Source organism: Glandiceps talaboti, chromosome 3 (genome assembly GCF_964340395.1).
Source record: "Glandiceps talaboti chromosome 3, keGlaTala1.1, whole genome shotgun sequence".
Taxonomy (NCBI): domain Eukaryota; kingdom Metazoa; phylum Hemichordata; class Enteropneusta; family Spengelidae; genus Glandiceps; species Glandiceps talaboti.
Window position 1 is genome coordinate 2,486,667 of NC_135551.1, and position 25,707 is coordinate 2,512,373.

General features: G+C 35.6%; 1 protein-coding gene across 1 annotated transcript in view; it reads left to right on the plus strand.

The window, feature by feature from the left end:
- The window catches only part of LOC144432805 (oxygen-dependent coproporphyrinogen-III oxidase-like), a 68,887-nt gene extending 45,539 nt beyond the window's left edge, over positions 1 to 23,348 (plus strand). The window contains exons 8-15 of the mRNA XM_078121085.1: positions 2,856 to 2,922; positions 6,769 to 6,894; positions 7,610 to 7,721; positions 8,426 to 8,505; positions 20,231 to 20,310; positions 20,787 to 20,813; positions 22,856 to 22,958; positions 23,169 to 23,348. Of these exons, the coding sequence (XP_077977211.1) occupies positions 2,856 to 2,922; positions 6,769 to 6,894; positions 7,610 to 7,721; positions 8,426 to 8,505; positions 20,231 to 20,310; positions 20,787 to 20,813; positions 22,856 to 22,958; positions 23,169 to 23,258 (685 nt within the window). The 3' untranslated portion in view covers positions 23,259 to 23,348. The remainder of the gene's footprint in view (positions 1 to 2,855; positions 2,923 to 6,768; positions 6,895 to 7,609; positions 7,722 to 8,425; positions 8,506 to 20,230; positions 20,311 to 20,786; positions 20,814 to 22,855; positions 22,959 to 23,168) is intronic.
- The last annotated feature ends 2,359 nt before the right edge of the window (positions 23,349 to 25,707 follow it).

The following is a 25,707-nucleotide window of genomic DNA, read 5'->3' on the forward strand; positions in this document are numbered from 1 at the left end:
AAATATCTACTTTTTATTATCATAACTTACCGGTTAGTATTATTTAGTCTGTCGACAATAACATCGTCAATGACCATCTGCAGGTGGGGATTGTTGTTTGGCTGTAGTCCTGGTAGTGGTTCATACATATATGGTACAATACAAGCATCCCCCACTACCACATCTTCTTCGTCATCACTAGTACTGCATGTATTGTTGTCATTGTCATTTCGACTTCTAAATAGTAGAACGTGATTCCACTAGAATCACTATCGCTTGTTATGTAATCGGACATATTTGAAGTTCGTTCCGGTTGTGATGTCATGAAATACATAAACAACTTCTGCAATTTCCAGAATTTTTCCCAAAAAAAATCAATTTTGCGTTATTAATATTGTACTTTTGTCAAAAATGTCACAAAAATCTTTAATCACCTATGAAAACTACGTCATTTGCAGGCAAAAAGTCGGAAACTTTGGAAACCTATTTACATATACTTTAAAAACGACTCTGATGTCCGTTTATATAATAGTAATACTGATGTTCGCGGTATCAGTTTATATAATAGTAATGTTCTCCTTGGTCAATATGCAGATGACACTTTCCTTTTTCTTGATGGGACAGAGAAAAGCCTTGCCTAAGGGTTCTAGATATTCTTGACAGGTTCACCAATGTCTCTGGCCAAGGGTTAACAGCGAGAAGACAAAAATAATTTGTAGGGGCTTCTAGTCACAGTAAGAAGGTTATGCTGCCCAAGAAAAAATTACAATGGATTGATCAACCATTCAAGGTGCTTGGCTGCATTTTTGACGTTGATTTAAATGATATCTCCAAGTTGAACTACGATCCTAAAATTTCAGAAATTGAGAGAGACTATTAATGACCCGGTCCAAGCGTCCTTTAACCTAGACTGTAAGATACGTCGTGACGTTTCGCCCTCACCGGCCTCCTCTCACATCTAACATCTCTCATTGTTAGGGGTTGGCCGATGGTTGAGGGCGCACCGTCACGGCGTACCTTACAGACTACCTTTAACCCTATTGGGGAAAATTACCATCATTAAAACAATGGCATTACAGAAACTTACGCACTACCTATCTGTGTTGCCAAATTTAACAACTGTACAATCTCTACGTTAAACTCATTGTTTTATAAATTCATCTGGAATGGTGGCAATGATAAAATCAATAGAAATAGATTTTGTCTGAAGGTAATAGATGGTGGCTTAAACATGGTGCACCTGTCAACATATCAGAAGGCCTTAAAGCTTTCCTGGCTTCAAAAAGTTTTTAATCCTAAGAATAAGAGTTCATGGAAATGTCTTTTCACTTCTATGTTAGACTCAAATACTAGTTATTTGAGATTTCATAATAGTCATCAGATTAAAATTGTAACTGCTCGCAAATTTAAGGACAATGTCTTTTGGCGGGAGGTTTTCGAAAACTGGTCTGAGGTCTCTTATGTTCCAAATAATACCGCTGATTACTTGAATCAAGTCTTATGGCTTAACCCTTTTATTAAAGTTAATAATAATGTTGTATATATCATGGGAAAACAATGGAGTTAATCAAATTAGTGACCTGTTAGATGAAGAAGACAATTTTTTGTCTTTCACTAATTTCTGTACAAAATATGGATTACCTGTTGATTTTTTGACTTTCCATGGCATTATTGATTCACTTCCAATAGCATAGAAAAGGGAAATTACATTAATTTCTGAATCTCGAAACACTTTTCAACATAATACTATTACTACAGACAAGATTTGTAAAACTATGTACACAACGTTTTTAAGATAATAATGTAAAAAAATAAGACAAGGCCTCCGAAATGTGTGGAGAAGTCTCAAGTGGTGTGAGGTATTTAATATATCTATAAGATGAATTTTTGGATTACTTTGCACAGATTAAAAAAATTGCAGATGATGTATCGCTTCAATCTTTTCAATAGAAAATGCTCAATTGCATAATTTGTACAAATAGATTTCTTTTCCTTCGAAAACTCCTTGATCATGAGAGATGTACCTTCTGTAACTTAGAAACTGAAACTTTGAGACATTTATTTTATCATTGTCAAATTGTTAAACGGGTCTGGAACTTTGTATTTAATCTTTGCAATACAACTTTTTCAGAAAAAGAAATATTGCCACAAACCCTAATGTCTACAGTTGGAATATTATCTGTTTATTGACTAAGAGATATATTTTTAGTTGCAAAGTGAACAAAGTTGAACCAATGATCACTGTCCTTGCTGACAAATTCAAGAACTATAAGAAGCTTCTAGAGTGTTATGCCTATGAACCAAAGACAAAAAAGATAATTGATAGCCTTTAGGAATATTTGTAATATAACTTGTTGTCAACTTTATTTTATCTGTTCATCTACCTTGATTGCATCTAAATGTAATGTAATGTATATTGCAATACTGGGCTAGGTTCTCCTCTTTTCTAATGTTCCTGTTTTTGGCTTTTTCTTACCTTGTCTTTCTTTTGTTTTGTATTTTTTTTTGTATTATAAAAGAAATAAAAATTTAATTTAAAAAAATGACAAGACAAGATGAAATATGATAAGTCAGATAAGATATAAGATATGATAAGATATGACAAGATAAGATATGATAAGATAAGATGTGATAAGTCAGATAAGATAAGATATGATAAGATAAGATATGATAAGATATGACAAGATATGACAAGACAAGACAAGACAAGACAAGACAAGACAAGACAAGACAAGACAAGACAAGACAAGACAAGACAAGACAAGACAAGATAAGATAAGATAAGATGAGATATAACAAGAATTTGTTGCCTGCCAGTTGTAACCATAGCTTACATGTATATATGTGAAACCACTTACATATCTGTGTTGTTACAGGGGAAAAGATATTGGTGAAGGTCCATTACCATTCTTTGCTGCAGGTATCAGTGCTGTAATACATCCTGTAAGTATTATAATAACCATGGTTACCAACTAAGGGCTAAAACTGTAATAGGTCATTGCTACAGGTATCAGTGCTGTAATACATCCTGTAAGTATTATAATAACCATGGTTACCAACTAAGGGCTAAAACTGTAATAGGTCATTGCTGCAGGTATCAGTGTTGTAATACATCCTGTAAGTATTATAATAACCATGGTTACCAACTAAGGGCTAAAACTGTAATAGGTCATTGCTACAGGTATCAGTGCTGTAATACATCCTGTAAGTATTATAATAACCATGGTTACCAACTAAGGACTAAAACTGTAATAGGTCATTGCTGCAGGTATCAGTGTTGTAATACATCCTGTAAGTATTATAATAACCATGGTTACCAACTAAGGGCTAAAACTGTAATAGGTCATTGCTGCAGGTATCAGTGTTGTAATACATCCTGTAAGTATTATAATAACCATGGTTACCAACTAAGGACTAAAACTGTAATAGGTCATTGCTGCAGGTATCAGTGTTGTAATACATCCTGTAAGTATTATAATAACCATGGTTACCAACTAAGTACAAATGTATTATAATTCCTCCTTTCTCCCAACTTAGAATTACTAGTTTACAAACAAACACCCCAACTTATACTTACTAGTTTACAAACAAACACCCCAACTTAGAATTACTAGTTTACAAACAAACACCCCAACTTATACTTACTAGTTTACAAACAAACACCCCAACTTATAATTACTAGTTTACAAACAAACACCCCAACTTATACTTACTAGTTTACAAACAAACACACCAACTTATAATTACTAGTTTACAAACAAACACCCCAACTTAGAATTACTAGTTTACAAACAAACACCCCAACTTATAATTACTAGTTTACAAACAAACACCCCAACTTATAATTACTAGTTTACAAACAAACACCCCAACTTATAATTACTAGTTTACAAACAAACACCCCAACTTATACTTACTAGTTTACAAACAAACACCCCAACTTATAATTACTAGTTTACAAACAAACACCCCAACTTATACTTACTAGTTTACAAACAAACACCCCAACTTATAATTACTAGTTTACAAACAAACACCCCAACTTATACTTACTAGTTTACAAACAAACACCCCAACTTATACTTACTAGTTTACAAACAAACACCCCAACTTAGAATTACTAGTTTACAAACAAACACCCCAACTTAGAATTACTAGTTTACAAACAAACACCCCAACTTAGAATTACTAGTTTACAAACAAACACCCCAACTTAGAATTACTAGTTTACAAACAAACACCCCAACTTATACTTACTAGTTTACAAACAAACACCCCAACTTATACTTACTAGTTTACAAACAAACACCCCAACTTATAATTACTAGTTTACAAACAAACACCCCAACTTATACTTACTAGTTTACAAACAAACACCCCAACTTATACTTACTAGTTTACAAACAAACACCCCAACTTATAATTACTAGTTTACAAACAAACACCCCAACTTATAATTACTAGTTTACAAACAAACACCCCAACTTATACTTACTAGTTTACAAACAAACACCCCAACTTAGAATTACTAGTTTACAAACAAACACCCCAACTTATACTTACTAGTTTACAAACAAACACCCCAACTTATAATTACTAGTTTACAAACAAACACCCCAACTTATAATTACTAGTTTACAAACAAACACCCGAACTTAGAATTACTAGTTTACAAACAAACACCCCAACTTATACTTACTAGTTTACAAACAAACACCCCAACTTAGAATTACTAGTTTACAAACAAACACCCCAACTTAGAATTACTAGTTTACAAACAAACACCCCAACTTATACTTACTGGTTTACAAACAAACACCCCAACTTATAATTACTAGTTTACAAACAAACACCCCAACTTAGAATTACTAGTTTACAAACAAACACCCCAACTTAGAATTACTAGTTTACAAACAAACACCCCAACTTAGAATTACTAGTTTACAAACAAACACCCCAACTTATAATTACTAGTTTACAAACAAACACCCCAACTTATACTTACTAGTTTACAAACAAACACCCCAACTTATAATTACTAGTTTACAAACAAACACCCCAACTTATACTTACTAGTTTACAAACAAACACCCCAACTTATACTTACTAGTTTACAAACAAACACCCCAACTTAGAATTACTAGTTTACAAACAAACACCCCAACTTATACTTACTAGTTTAAAAACAAACACCCCAACTTAGAATTACTAGTTTACAAACAAACACCCCAACTTATACTTACTAGTTTACAAACAAACACCCCAACTTATACTTACTAGTTTACAAACAAACACCCCAACTTATACTTACTAGTTTACAAACAAACACCCCAACTTATACTTACTGGTTTACAAACAAACACCCCAACTTAGAATTAATAGTTTACAAACAAACACCCCAACTTATAATTACTAGTTTACAAACAAACACCCCAACTTAGAATTACTAGTTTACAAACAAACACCCCAACTTATAATTACTAGTTTACAAACAAACACCCCAACTTATACTTACTAGTTTACAAACAAACACCCCAACTTAGAATTACTAGTTTACAAACAAACACCCCAACTTAGAATTACTGGTTTACAAACAAACACCCCAACTTATACTTACTAGTTTACAAACAAACACCCCAACTTAGAATTACTAGTTTACAAACAAACACCCCAACTTATACTTACTAGTTTACAAACAAACACCCCAACTTATAATTACTAGTTTACAAACAAACACCCCAACTTATACTTACTAGTTTACAAACAAACACCCCAACTTATACTTACTAGTTTACAAACAAACACCCCAACTTATACTTACTAGTTTACAAACAAACACCCCTTGGATTAAAGAGGATTAACATACATGTAGTTGCCAACTTAGGTTAAAATAAGGGATAAAACTTAGGTTAAAATAAGGGATAAAACTTAGGTCTTTGGTGCCAGCCACATTATCAGTACATGTACATGAAACACTCTACAAAATGTGTCTGAAACCTCTTCAGAAATTATGTAACTGAAGACAAAATAAACAGAACTATTTGGTGTGTCTGATGAAGATATCGACGACTTATGCTGAGCATCACTTGAAAATTACAAATTTTTCAAATTTTTCAAATGAGATCTCAGTCAGTATTTGTGGCCACCAGTCGAGTCAAGAAAGCTATTAAAACTACCTTGAAACAGCACCCCTAGTGGCCAAATTGGATAATCTTTTGTCTTTCTGATGTCCGCCATATATTATTAGTACATGTATATTTTAGTGGTGAAAAAAAATGATAAAAATTGGCATACTCATTTGAATTGAATCGATGGAAAAAGTTGAGGTCGTACTGTGTCCATTTCTATCCAATATTTTAACAGAAACAGTTGTAATTTGACTTTTTAGAAGTTGCTCAAAGTACAGGAATTTCTACAGATGTTGAAGAAACCCTTTTCTATTCAGAATATATGAATAAACCCAAAGGAAAATCAGATGACATGTTTAGGGCCCAATTTCTTTGCCAGTTTCTTTTAAATCATGTTTACAAGTAATATGAAGAAAAGAACTGTACGCTAAGCATTATTTTTTATGCTCACATAATTTTTACTGAATGGCATTTATTTGTTGCCACCAATTTTGTTTAAATCATGTCTCCATTCAGTCACATAGAAGTAAAGTATTGGGGGGGGGGGGGGTGTTCTACAATGACCTACTTCTATTATAAAGTCCACTATCTAAACTAACAGTGCATAATATGACCAAAGAGAACACAGTTAAACATTTCAGCTATTTGTGTTTATTTACAGAGGAATCCTATGGTTCCAACTATTCACTTTAACTATCGATACTTTGAAGTAGAAAAGCCAGATGGTAAAACATTATGGTGGTTTGGTGGTGGTACTGATCTCACACCATACTACCTAGATGAACAGGTAGGAAATAATCAGAGAGTTCTTATCAGACCTTCTCATCAAAATGTGTGTAGCTTGTCATCATAGTGTGTGTAACATGTCATCACAGTGTGTGTAGCATGTCATCAAAGTGTGTGTAGCATGTCATCACAGTGTATGTATCTTGTAGTTACAGTGTGTGTAGCTTAATACTGACTAGTATGTATGGCTTATCACAATGTATAGCTTGTCATCACAGTGTGTGTAGCTTATCATCACAGTGTGTGTAGCATGTCAACAAAGTGTATGTAGCTTGTTCTGTTTATGATATTATGTGTAGCTATCATCACAATTTACAGTTTGTCATCACAGTGTGTAGTTTGTCATCACAGTGTGTGTAGCTTGTCATCACAGTGTGTGTAGCTTGACATCACAGTATGGTTTACTAAAACTTGTCCTTGGTAAATACAAGAACAGGTATGAAAAAGCAACTCTTTGAAACTGCATATAGGCAGACTAATTTAGAGGTCTATTATTATCAATACTAGCATGGGTATAATATGTCCAATATCTGTTTAACTAGAAATAATCATGATATAAGGATTTTGAAACAAGTCTTAAACTGACCCCTTATCTCATTTTATATGGCTGAATGAAGGAAACTAAAGGGAAATAATATATCAATATGATATTGTAACTTGATCTGTTAACCTTTGACCTTGACTCATTAAAATCTGTCTTTATTAATCTTTTACAGGATGTTGTTCATTTCCACTCAACCCTAAAAGATGCCTGTGATAAACATGATCCAAAGCATTATGAAAACTTTAAGAAATGGTGTGACAAATACTTCTATATTCCACACAGAGGTAGGTCAGGGGTCATATTTAGGTCAAAGGTCACCTCTTATGAGTTCTTTAGAGATCCACAACAGCATCAGATATTGTATGTACACGTATGGTATGCACTGTTTAATAACCTGTTCAAATCTGTATAGCGAAATCACTGTATAGGGTATAATCTGAAATAGTCAAGTGATTTCAGTGTGCCACACTTGGTATTAGCATTTATATCAGGTGTATTAAATATAGCACTACTGAGCAGGTTTGGCAGCAGATTTAATGGGGACGTATAGATGAAGAAGAATTCACAACACAGTCTCATCAGTGATACACAAATTAGGTCTAAAATGTGAATTTAGGTCGAATACTTGTATCTTGAAAACTACTTGGTAATGGGGGCTGAAATATAGTGGGGATGTTCCTAAAAGTGTTATTCAGTAGATAATGTTCAAGGCATTGACACAGCTGGCCCTAGTATCCATGACCATAGCCTTGATAGCAACAGCCAAATTTGGGTGGACCAAGTGAATAAGTAGTATTTAAAAATGTATGCAAATGTGCCTAGCAACAAGACCTTTAGCAACAGTCAATGATTGGTGCATATTGCAAAGATAATAGTCTCAGTTATCCAGCCTCGAGACTGCCCCAAACGAGAGTCTTGGGAAATGAGATTCCAACTCGTTCACACAGGTTGGGTTGTATTGTAATTAGCACCACTGTTGTTTTTGTAGAGGAGTGTCGTGGTGTTGGTGGTATTTTCTTTGATGACTTAGATAGTCCATCTCAAGAAGATGTCTTTCAGTTTATACAGGTAGGATATTTTCTACGTCTTTCAGTTTATACAGGTAGGATATTTTCTACATTTTTCAGTTTATACAGGTAGGATATTTGCTACATTTTTCAGTTTATACAGGTAGGATATTTTCTACATTTTTCAGTTTATACAGGTAGGATATTTTCTACATTTTTCAGTTTATACAGGTAGGATATTTTCTACATTTTTCAGTTTATACAGGTAGGATATTTTCTACATTTTTCAGTTTATACAGGTAGGATATTTTCTACATTTTTCAGTTTATACAGGTAGGATATTTTCTACGTCTTTCAGTTTATACAGGTAGGATATTTTCTACATTTTTCAGTTTATACAGGTAGGATATTTTCTACGTCTTTCAGTTTATACAGGTAGGATATTTTCTACATTTTTCAGTTTATACAGGTAGGATATTTTCTACGTCTTTCAGTTTATACAGGTAGGATATTTTCTACATTTTTCAGTTTATACAGGTAGGATATTTTCTACATTTTTCAGTTTATACAGGTAGGATATTTTCTACGTCTTTCAGTTTATACAGGTAGGATATTTTCTACATTTTTCAGTTTATACAGGTAGGATATTTTTCTACATTTTTCAGTTTATACAGGTAGGATATTTTCTACATTTTTATACTCAGAAGTTTTAGTGATGTTAGTGATATTTGACAAGAGACATTCAACTCATATGACAAATTATCTGTTCAATTAAAGTGACAATCTGTATGTTTTTTGCAGTAATAAATAGAAACTATGTATCGGTATGTACAAACATTGAAAGTAGAATTATTTATGTACTGGTCTGTTTACTGCACTGTCAGGATACATTGTTAGCTGGTTGTACCTCCTAGCCCTATAATCTGTTTACTGCACTGTTGAGATGCATCATTTTATTTACATATATTTGATGTAAATTTAACCATGGGATGCCGGAAAACCATGATAACAACTTTTGGAGGATGTAGCTACCTGAATAGTTAGAAAATATTCTGAAGACAAGCAGAGAATACGAGGACTATGAGGTATAACCAGCTAATGATGTATGTCGACATGTGTAGTAAACATGCTATGTACATGTTATATATATAGTATGTATGTATGTACAAACAGTGAAAGTAGAGACTGAAAGTATATATGTACAAACAGTGAAAGTAGACACTGAAAGTATGTATGTACAAACAGTGAAAGTAGAGACTGAAAGTATGTATGTACAAACAGTGAAAGTATATATGTACAAACAGTGAAAGTAGAGACTGAAAGTATGTATGTACAAACAGTGAAAGTATATATGTACAAACAGTGAAAGTAGAGACTGAAAGTATGTATGTACAAACAGTGAAAGTAGACACTGAAAGTATATATGTACAAACAGTGAAAGTAGAGACTGAAAGTATGTATGTACAAACAGTGAAAGTAGAGACTGAAAGTATGTATGTACAAACAGTGAAAGTATGTATGTACAAACAGTGAAAGTAGAGACTGAAAGTATGTATGTACAAACAGTGAAAGTATGTATGTACAAACAGTGAAAGTATGTATGTACAAACAGTGAAAGTAGAGACTGAAAGTATGTATGTACAAACAGTGAAAGTATATATGTACAAACAGTGAAAGTAGAGACTGAAAGTATGTATGTACAAACAGTGAAAGTATGTATGTACAAACAGTGAAAGTATATATGTACAAACAGTGAAAGTATATATGTACAGTGAAAGTAGAGAATGAAAGTATGTATGTACAAACAGTGAAAGTATATATGTACAAACAGTGAAAGTAGAGACTGAAAGTATGTATGTACAAACAGTGAAAGTATGTATGTACAAACAGTGAAAGTAGAGACTGAAAGTATGTATGTACAAACAGTGAAAGTATGTATGTACAAACAGTGAAAGTATATATGTACAAACAGTGAAAGTAGACACTGAAAGTATATATGTACAAACAGTGAAAGTAGACACTGAAAGTATATATGTACAAACAGTGAAAGTAGAGACTGAAAGTATGTATGTACAAATAGTGAAAGTAGAGACTGAAAGTATATATGTACAAACAGTGAAAGTAGAGACTGAAAGTATATATGTACAAACAGTGAAAGTAGACACTGAAAGTATATATGTACAAACAGTGAAAGTAGACACTGAAAGTATATATGTACAAACAGTGAAAGTAGAGACTGAAAGTATGTATGTACAAACAGTGAAAGTATATATGTACAAACAGTGAAAGTAGAGACTGAAAGTATGTATGTACAAACAGTGAAAGTAGAGACTGAAAGTATGTATGTACAAACAGTGAAAGTAGAGACTGAAAGTATATATGTACAAACAGTGAAAGTAGAGACTGAAAGTATGTATGTACAAACAGTGAAAGTAGAGAATGAAAGTATATATGTACAAACAGTGAAAGTAGAGACTGAAAGTATGTATGTACAAACAGTGAAAGTATATATGTACAAACAGTGAAAGTAGAGACTGAAAGTATGTATGTACAAACAGTGAAAGTATGTATGTACAAACAGTGAAAGTAGAGACTGAAAGTATGTATGTACAAACAGTGAAAGTAGAGACTGAAAGTATGTATGTACAAACAGTGAAAGTATATATGTACAAACAGTGAAAGTAGAGACTGAAAGTATGTATGTACAAACAGTGAAAGTATATATGTACAAACACTGAAAGTATATATGTACAAACAGTGAAAGTAGAGACTGAAAGTATATATGTACAAACAGTGAAAGTAGACACTGAAATTATGTATGTACAAACAGTGAAAGTAGAGACTGAAAGTATGTATGTACAAACAGTGAAAGTAGAGACTGAAAGTGTGGTCACACACATTCAGACATCACTTCACAGTTAGAACCATCCTTTACACAACAACGCTGGGGTTATACTGAAGTGTGTATTTAATCGTATGAAGGAAGGAAAAACGCTACTTGAAGTTACATCTCAACATATAAATATAAGGTGTGCACAAACTGTATGTGCAGTTACTAGGAGTTCAGTGTCTTTGTTTACTGATGCTGTTCAAATATCCAAATATGTATATAATAGTCTATTCCGAGTTACAGTAATATATAACAAATATGAAATAATATGAAAGTGTCTAAATCAATCAATCGATCGCGATGAATTTGCTGTAATTTAGTAATTGAATATATAATCAGTTTGATTTGCATACTTTAGGAATTAACATAATTGGCTCATCGCGACACTCCCCAGACGGGTAGAAATTAATCCGGATTATCCACCAAGTTAATATAATGCTTCATCTTCTTCCTGGCTTCCATAGCAGCATGACGCATTGGCCTTGGTATAGATAATATATCTTTCTTCTGCAATAGATCATCATCTTGTGTTGTAGTCTTCTGCTCAGGAACATCAGGACACTCGATGGGATATAACAACTTCAGTGGTCGATTGATAATCTTCTGAGAGGGTAGCTTTACTTTTGCTGCCCTCACCTCACCATCTCTGCTAGGGATAAGATATGTGATTTTTCCCAATTTCCAAGCACCACGTGGTAAATTGTCTTTGATAAGTACCACATCGCCAACATTTGCTTTGGTGTGAGCTTGAATTCTTTGTTCTGTCAATAAAGTTCTGGTTCTTTCTCTCAAACTTAACAAATAATCTTCTTTCCAAAGTTTCCAAAACTGGTTCAAATATCGCTGTCCTCTTTTCCATATTTGAAGTAACTTCTCTGTTGAACTTGGAGTTGTATGATAAGTATAGTCTTCACCATCATCGTCGATTACAGGAATACCAATTCTTGGATTCATTGTAAGAAAATGTGACGGTGTCAAAGTAATTCCAGAGTTTATATCATCTCCTATATACACCAGGGGTCGTGAATTTACCACTGCTGTAACTTCTACCAGTATAGTCTGCAATTGATCATAGGTTAAACATACCTTTCCAATTGACTTCCGGAGAGGTCTCTTCACCAATCCAACTAATCGTTCGTAGAAACCACCCATCCATGGAGCTAGTTCTACTATGAAGTTCCATTTGATACCTTGGTCAGCTACATAACTTTTGACATCAGGATCAACGGTCACATCTCTCCATAGTTTGTCTGCAGTAGTCTTCGCCAATTTAAATTGAGGAGCATTGTCTGAAGTCACCTCCTTTGGTGTTCCATACCTTGCAATAAATCTTCGTAGACATAACAGGAATTGTTCAGTCGACAAGTCTCTAATTATTTCCATGTGAATTGCTCTGACTGCCAAACAAGTAAACAGACATATCCACACTTTACATATTTCTGTGTCCTTGATATACATTGGCCCAAGGTAGTCAAGTCCTGTGTAAGTAAATGGTGTTGACTGTGAAACTCTAGTTCTTGGCCAAGGAGGCATTGCTGGCATCTTAAATGGTCCACCTTCAGCTTTATTACAAACCATGCACTTTTGAAGGATTCTTCTTACCTCAGAGCGTCCGTGTGGAATCCAGTATTCATGACGAATCTGAGCCAGAGTTTGAGAGATGCCAGAATGAAGTATCTTCTTGTGATGACTGGTAATTACAAGGTTGGTGAATGGATTCTTCTTTGGCAGTAGTTTTGGTTGTCTTGCTCCTTCTGTTAGTTCTGCATTTGATAGTCTTCCATGACATCTGATAACACCATCTCCGTCCAACTGTAACCCAAGTTGTATTATTAAGTTATTCTTCTTCTTCTTGTTCTTCAGGGCTTGCACTACTTCAGGAAAGTTTCTTTGCTGAATATGAAGTTCCCACATTAGTTTTGCCTCTCTTAACTCCTCAGGTGTGAGTGAACTATTTCTTCTTTTACTTCTTAACAAGTTTACGAATCTCATAGCCCACGCTGTTACTCTGATGAGTTTTGTAAGTGACGAGTAGTTGTTTACATTGATATCAAATGGTGTACAAGTATTCTCCGTAACCGCAGGTGCCTCCCCAGACACAAGTCCAGTTTCATACAGTACCTTTGGTCCTTTAACTTCTGTCTCAGCGGCTTCCAAAGTTTCTCCATTAATTTCTGTAGTATTCCATGTTGGCCACATCTTTTGTCGAGTAGTTAGCCATGCTGGACCTTGCCACCATTCTTCTCTGTCTTTAAGTTCTCTAAGTGTCTTCCCTCTGGTTGCCAAATCAGCTGGGTTATCTTTAGTTGCTACATATCGAAAGTTAATGTTTCTGTGTGACTTGATTTCTTGTACTCTATTCTCTACAAATACTGACAGTGGTTTCCTTGTATTGATCCAATACAATACACACTGAGAATCGCTCCATATTACTTTCTGTGATATCGGAATTTCAAGTTCCTTTTGCAGAAATTGGATGACTCTTACTCCAATCAAAACACCCAGTAATTCAAGTCTTGGCAGGCTTATCCCCTTCAATGGACTAAGTCGAGACTTTGAGAATATCAGTTGAACCTTACATGAAGTTTCCGTTTCAATACACAAGTAAACAGCTGTTGCATATGCATGAATCGATGCATCACAGAAGCAGTAAAGTTTGTAAGTAACTTCTTCCTCAGTTTGACTTAATCCTACAAAACGTGGAATTTCATGAGTTTGTAGCAGTTTCAGTTCTTTACTTATCTTATGCCACTGTGATATCTTCTCTGTGTCGAGTTCTTCATCCCAATCTAAGTTTTCTCTCCATAAGTTCTGTACGAAGATTTTGGCCTGGATAGTAACTGGGGTGTATAAACCTAATGGGTCGAATATTGAAGAAATAGCTTTCAGTACCTCTCTCTTTGTTGAACAGTTGGAGAATGTTTCTGGTTCCATACCACTGATAATTATTGTATCTTTCTTCGTATCCCATGAAGTACCAAGAACCTTGACCTTTACACCCTTTGCCTGGTCACCATTTGGAATAGAGTTCAGGAATGTGTCTGAGTTTGAGATCCACTCCCGTAGATTCATTGATGCTTCCTTGAAGATATCTTTAGCTTCGGTGTAGAACTCTTTGGCTTTATTCTCACTACTAGTACCAATTATAATGTTGTCTACATACAGGTCTCTTCTGATCCTTTCAGCTACAGGACTTCCAACTTGATTCAAATGATATGTGATAGTAGCACCAAGCAGGAAAGGACTGGATATCACTCCAAACGGTACTCTGCAAAACCTGTATACTTGTAGATTTCCAATTAAATTAGTATCATTTGGGTCTTTCAACCATAGAAATCTAGTAACATCTCTTTCTTCAGTATCTAATCCCACTTGTAGGAAGGCTTTCTCTATATCAGCAGCAAATGCAACAGGATGCAATCTAAATCTAAGTAGTAATCCACACAAGTCCTGCAGTATTACTGGACCACGATACAGACATTCATTTAGACTTCTCTGATTTCTCTTAGTCTTAGCGGAAGCATCATACACCACTCTAACTTTAGTTGTTGCCTTAGTAGGATTTACCACTGGATGATGTGGAATGTAATGTTTTCTACTACCCTCTTCTGTTTCTTCTGTGACCCTCTCTATGATACCTCGTGATTCTTGTTCTTCAATAATACCATTGTATTTCTTAAGTAAATCTGGATTCTGGACTAACCTTCTGAGTAGTGTCTTGAGACGACCATATGCCAAGTTATAGTTCTCTGGTAATTCTACCTCTTCGTCCTTCCATGGCCATTTTACATAGTATCTTCTTTCCCTTTGTGTAACTGTCTGATTAAATGTCTGGAGAGCTTTATCATCTTCCAAGTAGTCTTGATAGGAGTCTTTTATACCAATCGTCTCCAGATTCCAGAAGTCTTCCAAGTTTGGTTTGGTTGGTAGTGATCTGTCTTTACTCGTGATGATCGTATTATAATCTGGCCCAAGCGTGTTGCCCATGGGTAGAATCAGCATGCTAGGCTCACTTGAGTTGCTTGCTTCACCACTTGTTCGACCAGCCAATAGCCAACCAAGTCTTGATCCAAGGAGATGTAGACCAGCATGAACCTTTATCTTCTCTGGAAGAATCAAATCTAGATAATAGTCATTCCCTATCAGTAGCTCTATAGTTGACGTCTCAACCTTTGTAGGTATATCATCGGCTAGAGGGATACCTCTCCAAAGGAAACCCCAGTTTGTACACGTCTCAATACTTAATGGCATTCTGTGTATTGTTCCCGTTATCTTCGGTACTATATTAACAGTCATAGTTAGAAATGTTCCATCTCTTAGTTTAAGTTGTAGTTTAGTGAGTGAGGTCTTCACTATCTTCGCCTTGTCACTACCAAATGTAACTATGGGTATTTCTTCAATTCTATCTGGCTTTAAATTTAACTGTCTTGCCAAAGTTTCTGTGATATAAGATCTGTGACTACCAGTATCTAACAGTAATCTAACGTTCTTAGAGTCTCGTGGAGAATTTGGTTTTCTGATACTTGCCGTTGCTGTCTGCATCAAGACCACTTCTCCTGCTGCCATCAGTGCCCTTTCTTGTCTAGGTTCGCCATCATCAAAAGTTGGTTCTGCTCTGGGAGGAGATGATTCTCTTTTACCTAGTGAAAATCTTAATGGGCATAGACTTCGATGATGATTTCTTCTTTGATGACAATGTCTACAGGCTTTATCTACTCTACAGTCTCTGATCATATGTCCTTTCTTCAGGCAAATATAACAACTTCCCTTTATTCTCTCCTTTCTATCTTCTACCGTGGGGTATTCTTGACACTCATCGCTCCAGTGAGCTTTATTACAGAATCGACATACCTTCTTAGGAGCTTGCTTATACCTTGGTTCTTGTTCTGCACCAACTACCAATGCTTCAGTTGAAGTTCTCAAATGTCTGCTGTACGGTTTGGTACCATAATGTGTTACATTCATTGACTTTCTTTCATATGTACCAGGGGTAGCTGCAGCAGTTGACTGGCGTTCAGCGGATTCTCGGGCTGTAATGTACAACTCAAACAGTTTTCTTAACTTCATTACTGTCCACCTACTATCTGCACCTTTCTGCATCTCTAACTGTAAAAGTACTTCCTTGGGTAGTTTTGATGTAATCATTGAAATGAAAATTTCCTGATTTACGTTTTGACCAAGGGCTTCTAAACTTCTCAAGTGTCTCTCTAGTGCATCATGTAAGGAACGTAATCTAGTCAACTGGTTCGGAGATGGAGATAGATCCATTAAGCTTGTATAATGAGTATTAATTACTGTTTGTTCATCCCCAAATCTTTCTTTAAGAATAGTGACCGCTATCTCGTAGTTTTCATTCGAAAGAGTTAATCCAGACAATGAGTTCAATGCTTCACCGGTGAGTTTACTTCTCAGGTAGTTGAACTTATCAATCGGTGAAAGGCTAGTATTGTAATGTACAGCTGATGCAAAGGAGTCCCAAAATTCAATCCATTTAAGTATATCCCCATTAAATGACGTTATTTCGAGTTTGGGAAGTTTCACGTTTGCTGAATTACTACTGGGAGAATGTTGACTTGTATGGTGGGGTGACAAATTTGCTTGTTGCTGAGCTTCAAGAAGTAGTTTAGTTTGTGTCTGCATTTGAGTTTGAAGTTCAAACATAGATTCCAATTGTTTAGTGATACCTGGCTGGCATTCTTCCTTTCTTTCTTGTAACTGTCTTTCAAATGCCGACAATTCACCCAAACATTCTGATATTTCTGCTATCATTACACTAGTTCTAGTTTCTTCTTCTTCTTCAAAACCCCTTTTTTCCTCTTCAGATCCCTTATCTTCAATAAGTAGTGACAATTTTTCATTTGTTTCTTCAAATTTCTCTAAGTAATCTTTTATTTTCATAGTTACTGCATTGACTTTCCATAGTGTCCCCTTTAATTCATCATCGGGCACATATCGCTTCAGAAGGGCATCTGCTTTATCTGTTTCCTTCCCAAGTAAGTTTCTGTATCTGGTTCTTAGTCCCTTCATATATGAGAGTGACATCTTGTCCCCGGGGAGTAGAGTTTGTAGAAATTCAGTACTCACCAAGATTCTTGGAGTTCACTCACCAGTCTATGCAAAGCTTGTCTACTAGTTTTCTTTACACAGCGTCTTCTAGGCGAGTATCTTCTTCGAGAGCTTCTTCTTCTTCTCAGCTGCACCAGTCAGTATCTTCTGGGAGAGCTTCTTCTAGGCTGGCATCAGTCAGCGTCTTCTGGGAGAGTTTCTTCTAGGCTGGCACCAGTCAGTGTCTTCTGGGAGAGTTTCTTCTAGGCTGGCATCAGTCAGTGTCTTCTGGGAGAGTTTCTTCTAGGCTGGCATCAGTCAGCGTCTTCTGGGAGAGCTTCTTCGAGGTGACCTTTGAACTTCTCAGCTTCCAGGATCCCGGGTTTCGGCACCTTATGTGGTCACACACATTCAGACATCACTTCACAGTTAGAACCATCCTTTACACAACAACGCTGGGGTTATACTGAAGTGTGTATTTAATCGTATGAAGGAAGGAAAAACGCTACTTGAAGTTACATCTCAACATATAAATATAAGGTGTGCACAAACTGTATGTGCATTTACTAGGAGTTCAGTGTCTTTGTTTACTGATGCTGTTCAAATATCCAAATATGTATATAATAGTCTATTCCGAGTTACAGTAATATATAACAAATATGAAATAATATGAAAGTGTCTAAATCAATCAATCGATCGCGATGAATTTGCTGTAATTTAGTAATTGAATATATAATCAGTTTGATTTGCATACTTTAGGAATTAACATAATTGGCTCATCGCGACAGAAAGTATATATGTACAAACAGTGAAAGTAGAGACTGAAAGTATATATGTACAAACAGTGAAAGTAGACACTGAAAGTATATATGTACAAACAGTGGAAGTAGAGACTGAAAGTATGTATGTACAAACAGTGAAAGTAGAGACTGAAAGTATATATGTACAAACAGTGAAAGTAGAGACTGAAAGTATATATGTACAAACAGTGAAAGTAGAGACTGAAAGTATGTATGTACAAACAGTGAAAGTAGACACTGAAAGTATATATGTACAAACAGTGAAAGTAGACACTGAAAGTATGTATGTACAAACAGTGAAAGTAGACACTGAAAGTATATATGTACAAACAGTGAAAGTAGACACTGAAAGTATATATGTACAAACAGTGAAAGTAGAGACTGAAAGTATGTATGTACAAACAGTGAAAGTAGAGACTGAAAGTATATATGTACAAACAGTGAAAGTAGACACTGAAAGTATATATGTACAAACAGTGGAAGTAGAGACTGAAAGTATGTATGTACAAACAGTGAAAGTAGAGACTGAAAGTATATATGTACAAACAGTGGAAGTAGAGACTGAAAGTATGTATGTACAAACAGTGAAAGTAGAGACTGAAAGTATATATGTACAAACAGTGAAAGTAGAGACTGAAAGTATATATGTACAAACAGTGAAAGTAGAGACTGAAAGTATGTATGTACAAACAGTGAAAGTAGACACTGAAAGTATATATGTACAAACAGTGGAAGTAGACACTGAAAGTATGTATGTACAAACAGTGAAAGTAGACACTGAAAGTATATATGTACACACAGTGAAAGTAGACACTGAAAGTATATATGTACAAACAGTGAAAGTAGAGACTGAAAGTATGTATGTACAAACAGTGAAAGTAGAGACTGAAAGTATATATGTACAAACAGTGAAAGTAGACACTGAAAGTATATATGTACAAACAGTGGAAGTAGAGACTGAAAGTATGTATGTACAAACAGTGAAAGTAGAGACTGAAAGTATGTATGTACAAACAGTGAAAGTAGACACTGAAAGTATATATGTACAAACAGTAAAAGTAGAGACTGAAAGTATATATGTACAAACAGTGAAAGTAGAGACTGAAAGTATATATGTACAAATAGTGAAAGTAGAGACTGAAAGTATATATGTACAAACAGTAAAAGTAGAGACTGAAAGTATATATGTACAAACAGTGAAAGTATGTATGTACAAACAGTGAAAGTAGACACTGAAAGTATATATGTACAAACAGTGAAAGTAGAGACTGAAAGTATATATGTACAAACAGTGAAAGTATGTATGTACAAACAGTGAAAGTATGTATGTACAAACAGTGAAAGTAGACACTGAAAGTATATATGTACAAACAGTGAAAGTAGAGACTGAAAGTATATATGTACAAACAGTGAAAGTAGAGACTGAAAGTATATATGTACAAACAGTGAAAGTAGAGACTGAAAGTATGTATGTACAAACAGTGAAAGTAGAGACTGAAAGTATGTATGTACAAACAGTGAAAGTATGTATGTACAAACAGTGAAAGTATGTATGTACAAACAGTGAAAGTATATATGTACAAACAGTGAAAGTATGTATGTACAAACAGTGAAAGTATGTATGTACAAACAGTGAAAGTAGACACTGAAAGTATGTATGTACAAACAGTGAAAGTAGAGACTGAAAGTATGTATGTACAAACAGTGAAAGTAGAGACTGAAAGTATATATGTACAAACAGTGAAAGTAGAGACTGAAAGTATATATGTACAAACAGTGAAAGTAGAGACTGAAAGTATATATGTACAAACAGTGAAAGTAGAGACTGAAATTGTAATAATACCAAGGTAATCATGTCTTCCATAAACTAAATGAGCTATTGAATCCGTTAGGTTACAGACTGTTCCCCTTTAATTGTAATAATACCAAGGTAATCATGTCTCTGTATGACAGCGATGAAAGAATAAACATGAGATTCATATCAGATTGTTAGATTATTGTTTAAAAAATAATGGAATTAAATTATTTTAACATATATTGTCTTCTATTAGTCCTGTGGTAATGCAGTGTTGCCATCCTATGTTCCCATTGTAAAGAAACACAAAGCTGACAACTATGGATGGAGACAGAGGTAAGACAAATCATCAAAATTCAACCCTTCACAGTCCAGGTTACATTTAGTAGATCATGGTGTCTTGTCATCATTGAGTTCAAGATTTGGGAGATAGCTTTAATTGTATAGCTATGTCAGTCAGACATTTTATGACACAATTTCATGGTTTGTGAGTACACCACCGTTGCAACATACTCAGGATATCTGTATGAATGCTGCTGTGTTCTTTTTGACCATTATACCTTCACTTTTTGTCTCAGTGACCATACCGTCACAAGTGTTCTCAGTGGCCATACATTGACAGTTGTTCTTAGTGGCCGTACCTTGACTAGCATTTAAAACTCAAATCAAATTTTTAGTACATTTAAGCCTATATATTTCCACTGAAATATTTATGTACTCAATATTTCCTATGTTTCATTAAACAAATGTAATTTTCCATTTTGTGAATATTGGAACTCAAAATAAACTTCAATTGTTTTCTTGTCATACAGGAAATGGCATCTATTACGAAGAGGCAGGTGAGTCAGTAAAATATTTGACTTATTGTTATCACAATATCAGATTTGTTCAATTATAGGATGTGAGAATTTGTGAAGCAGAAGGAGAAAAGAGAAGTAGCATTTATAATAGGTTGACACAGTGTATGTAGGTTGACACTGTATGTAGGTTGACACAGTGCATGTAGGTTGACACAGTGTATGTAGGTTGACACTGTATATGTAGGTTGACACAGTGTATGTATGTAGGTTGACACAGTGTATGTAGGTTGACACAGTGTATGTAGGTTGACACAGTGTATGTATGTAGGTTGACACAGTGTATGTAGGTTGACCCTGTGTATGTATGTAGGTTGACACTGTGTGTGTAGGTTGACACAGTGTATGTAGGTTGACACAGTGTATATATGTAGGTTGACACAGTGTATGTAGGTTGACACAGTGTATGTATGTAGGTTGACACAGTGTATGTAGGTTGACACAGTGTACGTATGTTGACACAGTGTCTGTATGTAGGTTGAACCTGTGTATGTATGTAGGTTGACACAGTGTATGTAGGTTGACACTGTGTATGTAGGTTGACATAGTGTATGTAGGTTGACACAGTGTACGTAGGTTGACACAGTGTCTGTATGTAGGTTGACACAGTGTATGTAGGTTGACCCTGTGTATGTATGTAGGTTGACACAGTGTATGTAGGTTGACACAGTGTCTGTATGTAGGTTGTCCCTGTGTCTGTATGTAGGTTGACACAGTGTATGTAGGTTGACACAGTGTCTGTATGTAGGTTGACACAGTGTATGTAGGTTGACCCTGTGTATGTATGTAGGTTGACACAGTGTATGTAGGTTGACACAGTGTCTGTATGTAGGTTGTCCCTGTGTCTGTATGTAGGTTGTCCCTGTGTACGTAGGTTGTCCCTGTGTCTGTATGTAGGTTGTCCCTGTGTACGTAGGTTGACACAGTGTCTGTATGTAGGTTGTCCCTGTGTATGTATGTAGGTTGTCCCTGTGTATGTGTGTAGGTTGACACTGTGTATGTAGGTTGACACTTGGCACAACATGTTGAAGTAATAACACTTGGTACAACATGTTGGAAGTACAGAGACAATTACATTTCACCATTTGATAAAAACAGTTTTATGGCTTCTTTACATGTACATGAAATTCCAGGGGAACTTTCAAATATTTTTGTGAATGTGAACTGTTAAGTGTTATGAAAAGAGGCCATAAAACTGTTCTAAGGCTTATCAAATGATGAAATGTAATACAAGTCTCTGTACTTCAAACAAGCTGTGTAAAGTGTTATTACTCCAATTCAGTTGTTTGCTTTCCATGTTTGTAACATGTTCCGTTCGTCAATGCTTCGATGTTGGCAGTTGTAGTTATTGTCATGTGATTTGTTATATTCATTAATAATTGCACCGCTAGGCTCCATATCAGATGGTATTTAAATGAACTCTTTTGGGATATCTCATCTAAATCCTTCAGAGTGTAACTTTTGTCTAGAATGAAAAGAACAATGACATTAAACTTTCACTTTTGAATCGAGAAAGTAAATAAACATTTATCATGTTTTTTTTCCAAATGTCTCAACAAGAAGTGCAAATAAAAGTATATATAAAACAACGTAGAGGAGAGTATTTCAAGTTACCTTGGTAGTCTTTTTCTAAGATAGATACAAATTAAAGTTATTGACACAACATGTTGATACGAATGTGATAAGTTATTTAATGCACATTGGTTTAATTATAGTCTCAGGCTCTGAAAACTAGTTTATTTAGAGTTCCATGAACTTGCAGTGCTGTTTTAAGATTTTGAATGTTTCCGCTATGTTGATCACAGAGTGATTAGAAGCACACAACAGAGGAACAGCTATCACCCACTTGTGTAATCTACTACATTGAAGACCAATAGATTTAGTTTGTGTCTATCTTAGTAAACCAAAGGTTGGAGTACCAGTGTCATAACACTTCATCTCCCAGAGTGACACAAGTATCAAAGTGAATCTAATGTTGAAGTGTATTTGATCTCATATAGTTTGCTATCTGTTGTTTTTTCTAGATATGTAGAATTCAATTTAGTTTATGATAGAGGTACTAAGTTTGGTTTGTATACACCAGGATCCAGAACTGAAAGTATATTAATGTCTCTACCACTCACTGCTGTAAGTAATTGTATTTTTATATATATAATACATGATTTCAAAACTACTAAATATTTAACATGTGACAGTTACTGAGGTAAAATATTAATTTGATCAGATGGAAGCATTATATGGGAAAGTAAATGACTGAGAAATGCACAAACATATACTGTAAACCTGGATATTTTTGACATTTATTTTACAATAATGTTTAACAAATCTTCTTTGCAGCGATGGGAATACATGCATGAACCTAAAGATGGATCCCAAGAAGCTGATTTAGTAGCTGTCTTAAAAAATCCACGTCAGTGGGTCCAGTAACATTAGTTCTAAAGTGTTCTGTCAACCTAGCAATCCTGCCAAATATGAAGATCAAAGTCATTACATGCGTAGTTGTATGTGTCTATTCATAATACACTTTTTAGCACAACTGAACTGAGGTTCAATAGTGCTATAGGCATCGCCGGCGTCTGTCTGTCTGTGTGTGTGTGTGTGTGTGTGTGTGTGTGTGTGTGTGTGTGTGTGTGTGTGTGTGTGTGTGTGTGTGTGTGTGTGTGTGTGTGTGTAAACAACTTAAAGTCAAAAACCGCTGAACCGATTGCCATGATATTTGGTGGGTCCATTACCTTGGGTGTCTAGTTGGGAAATTGTTCAAATCAAAATGATCTTACCACCGGTTTGTGATTTGGGTAAAAAAATGTGATTTTTGGTCAAAAAACTTAAACTCAAAAAACTGCTGGGCAGATTGGGCTGAAATTTGGGTGTAACATTCTTCAGGGTGTTTTTACTAAGAATTGTTCATGATATGATGGTCCCATCAGTGATATGCAAATTAGGGCTAAAATGTGTCTTTTGGTCAAAAATCTATCATTCCAAAACCACTGAGCAGATTGGGCTGAAATTTAATGGGAATGCATTTAGGGATGTATGGGCGAAGAAATATTAAACATACAATGATTCCATGAGTGATATGCAAATTAGGTGTAAAAATGTTCATTTTTGGTCAAAAACTTATATCTCAAAAAGTACTTGGTCAATGAGTCTGAAACTTGGTGAGATGTTTCTGAAAGTGTTATTCTGCAGATTTTCTTCAAAAGATGTTGACAAATTGGCCCTAGCAACCATGACCACGCCCTTAGCAACAACCAAATGGCAGTATATTTTGGTTAAATAACAACATCTTCTGGTAGGCAAGTGAGTAAACATTTAAAAAATGTATGCAAATATCCCTAGCAACCATGGCCACGGCCATACTAACAGCCAAACGGCCACATATTTCACAAAGATAACAGGGATTAATAGACAATTGAATAAACATTCAAAAATGTATGTAAATTTGCCTAGCAACAAGACCATGCCCATAGCAACAGCCAAATGATCATGTATATTGCAAAGGTAACAACAGAAATTGAAAGACAAATGAATAAAAACATTCCAAAAATGTATGCAAATGTGCCTAGCAACAAGACCACCCCCATAACAACAGCCAAATAATCACATATTCTGTTTCCGGAAAGATACTCACCTAAATATTCTTACAATAGGATTTGCTTGCAATTCCCGATGCTTTTCCAATAAAAACTTTATTAATCTACCTCCTCCTACAATTACTGCCCTCAACGTTGGAAGACCAGTTGCTTTTTTTGGAACACAGTGTGAAACACGTAGTGTTATCTAGTGTACCAGAAACCCGGTGTTTTTCCCCTGCTGATCAGTGAATTTTTGTGGTTTGCGGTTTTGTTGACAATATATTGTCTAGCAACCTTTTTGTAAATCTGTTCGCTGATTTTTCTTCACTTTTTCTGTGAAGATTTTCGTTTTCTAGATCGTGGTAGTGTGGGCGGTTTTATTACCCGCCTTTCGTATATACCGTTTATTGATACATTGTTTTTTATTTCTCCCTATCATCATGCCTAAGGGTAAGAAGAAAGGGGATTGCGGTCATTCTATGGCAAATCGGGATGACCATTCTGTCTGCCGGAATTGTCGGCAGTGTTCTAGCGATGCTCCGTGCACTGTGTGTATGTCGTGGGACCCGCTATTGTGGGCCGAGCTCGGTTCGAGCGTCGATCACGGCAAAGGTAAGGAGACGCGTCGCAAAGGTAGGTCCATTTTGTCTAGTACTTCGCCAGCCGGTGCAGGCCATGCTATGTCTTCCCTTTCAGATTCAACAACAGGTAAGACTGCACCGACTGGGCAAAACCGTCCTTTTCAGGGCGAAACTAGTACCTCTACGTCAACTGGGGTGAATGGCGGTTCGTTAACTCAGCACCTTCACAACCAGTCTGATCGTAACGACTCTCCGTTAATAGGCAATCGTAAGTCTGACACTGGTTCAACGCGATCTGCCTGTGTCGGTAGTCAAGGTAACGGTACTGAACCGGCTCCCTGTTTGTCTACCAGTCTAGGTAGTGGCTCCAATGTTATGAGAACGGAGACTTTTTGAGAGCCATTGTTAGGTAATACGCCAAGTAATACTACTAATAATGCTGTATTACCAATGCCTGGCGATGAACGAGTGTCTGTGCGTCTTTCACCGCGACATCGTTCAGTTTCACGTTCACGTTCTCCGTCCCCGTGTAGGCGGAGGAGACGTGAGAGTCATGATAGTACGGTCTCGTCATCTTCTCATTCGGATTACAGTCCTCGTCGCTATAAAAGCAGGCGAGGTAGGTCTCTCTCTCGACATAAGAAATCACGTCGAGGTCAGAGGTCACACAAACGAAAGCATTATCGTTCTTCCAGTTCCGAGTCACCCAGTTCTAGGTCG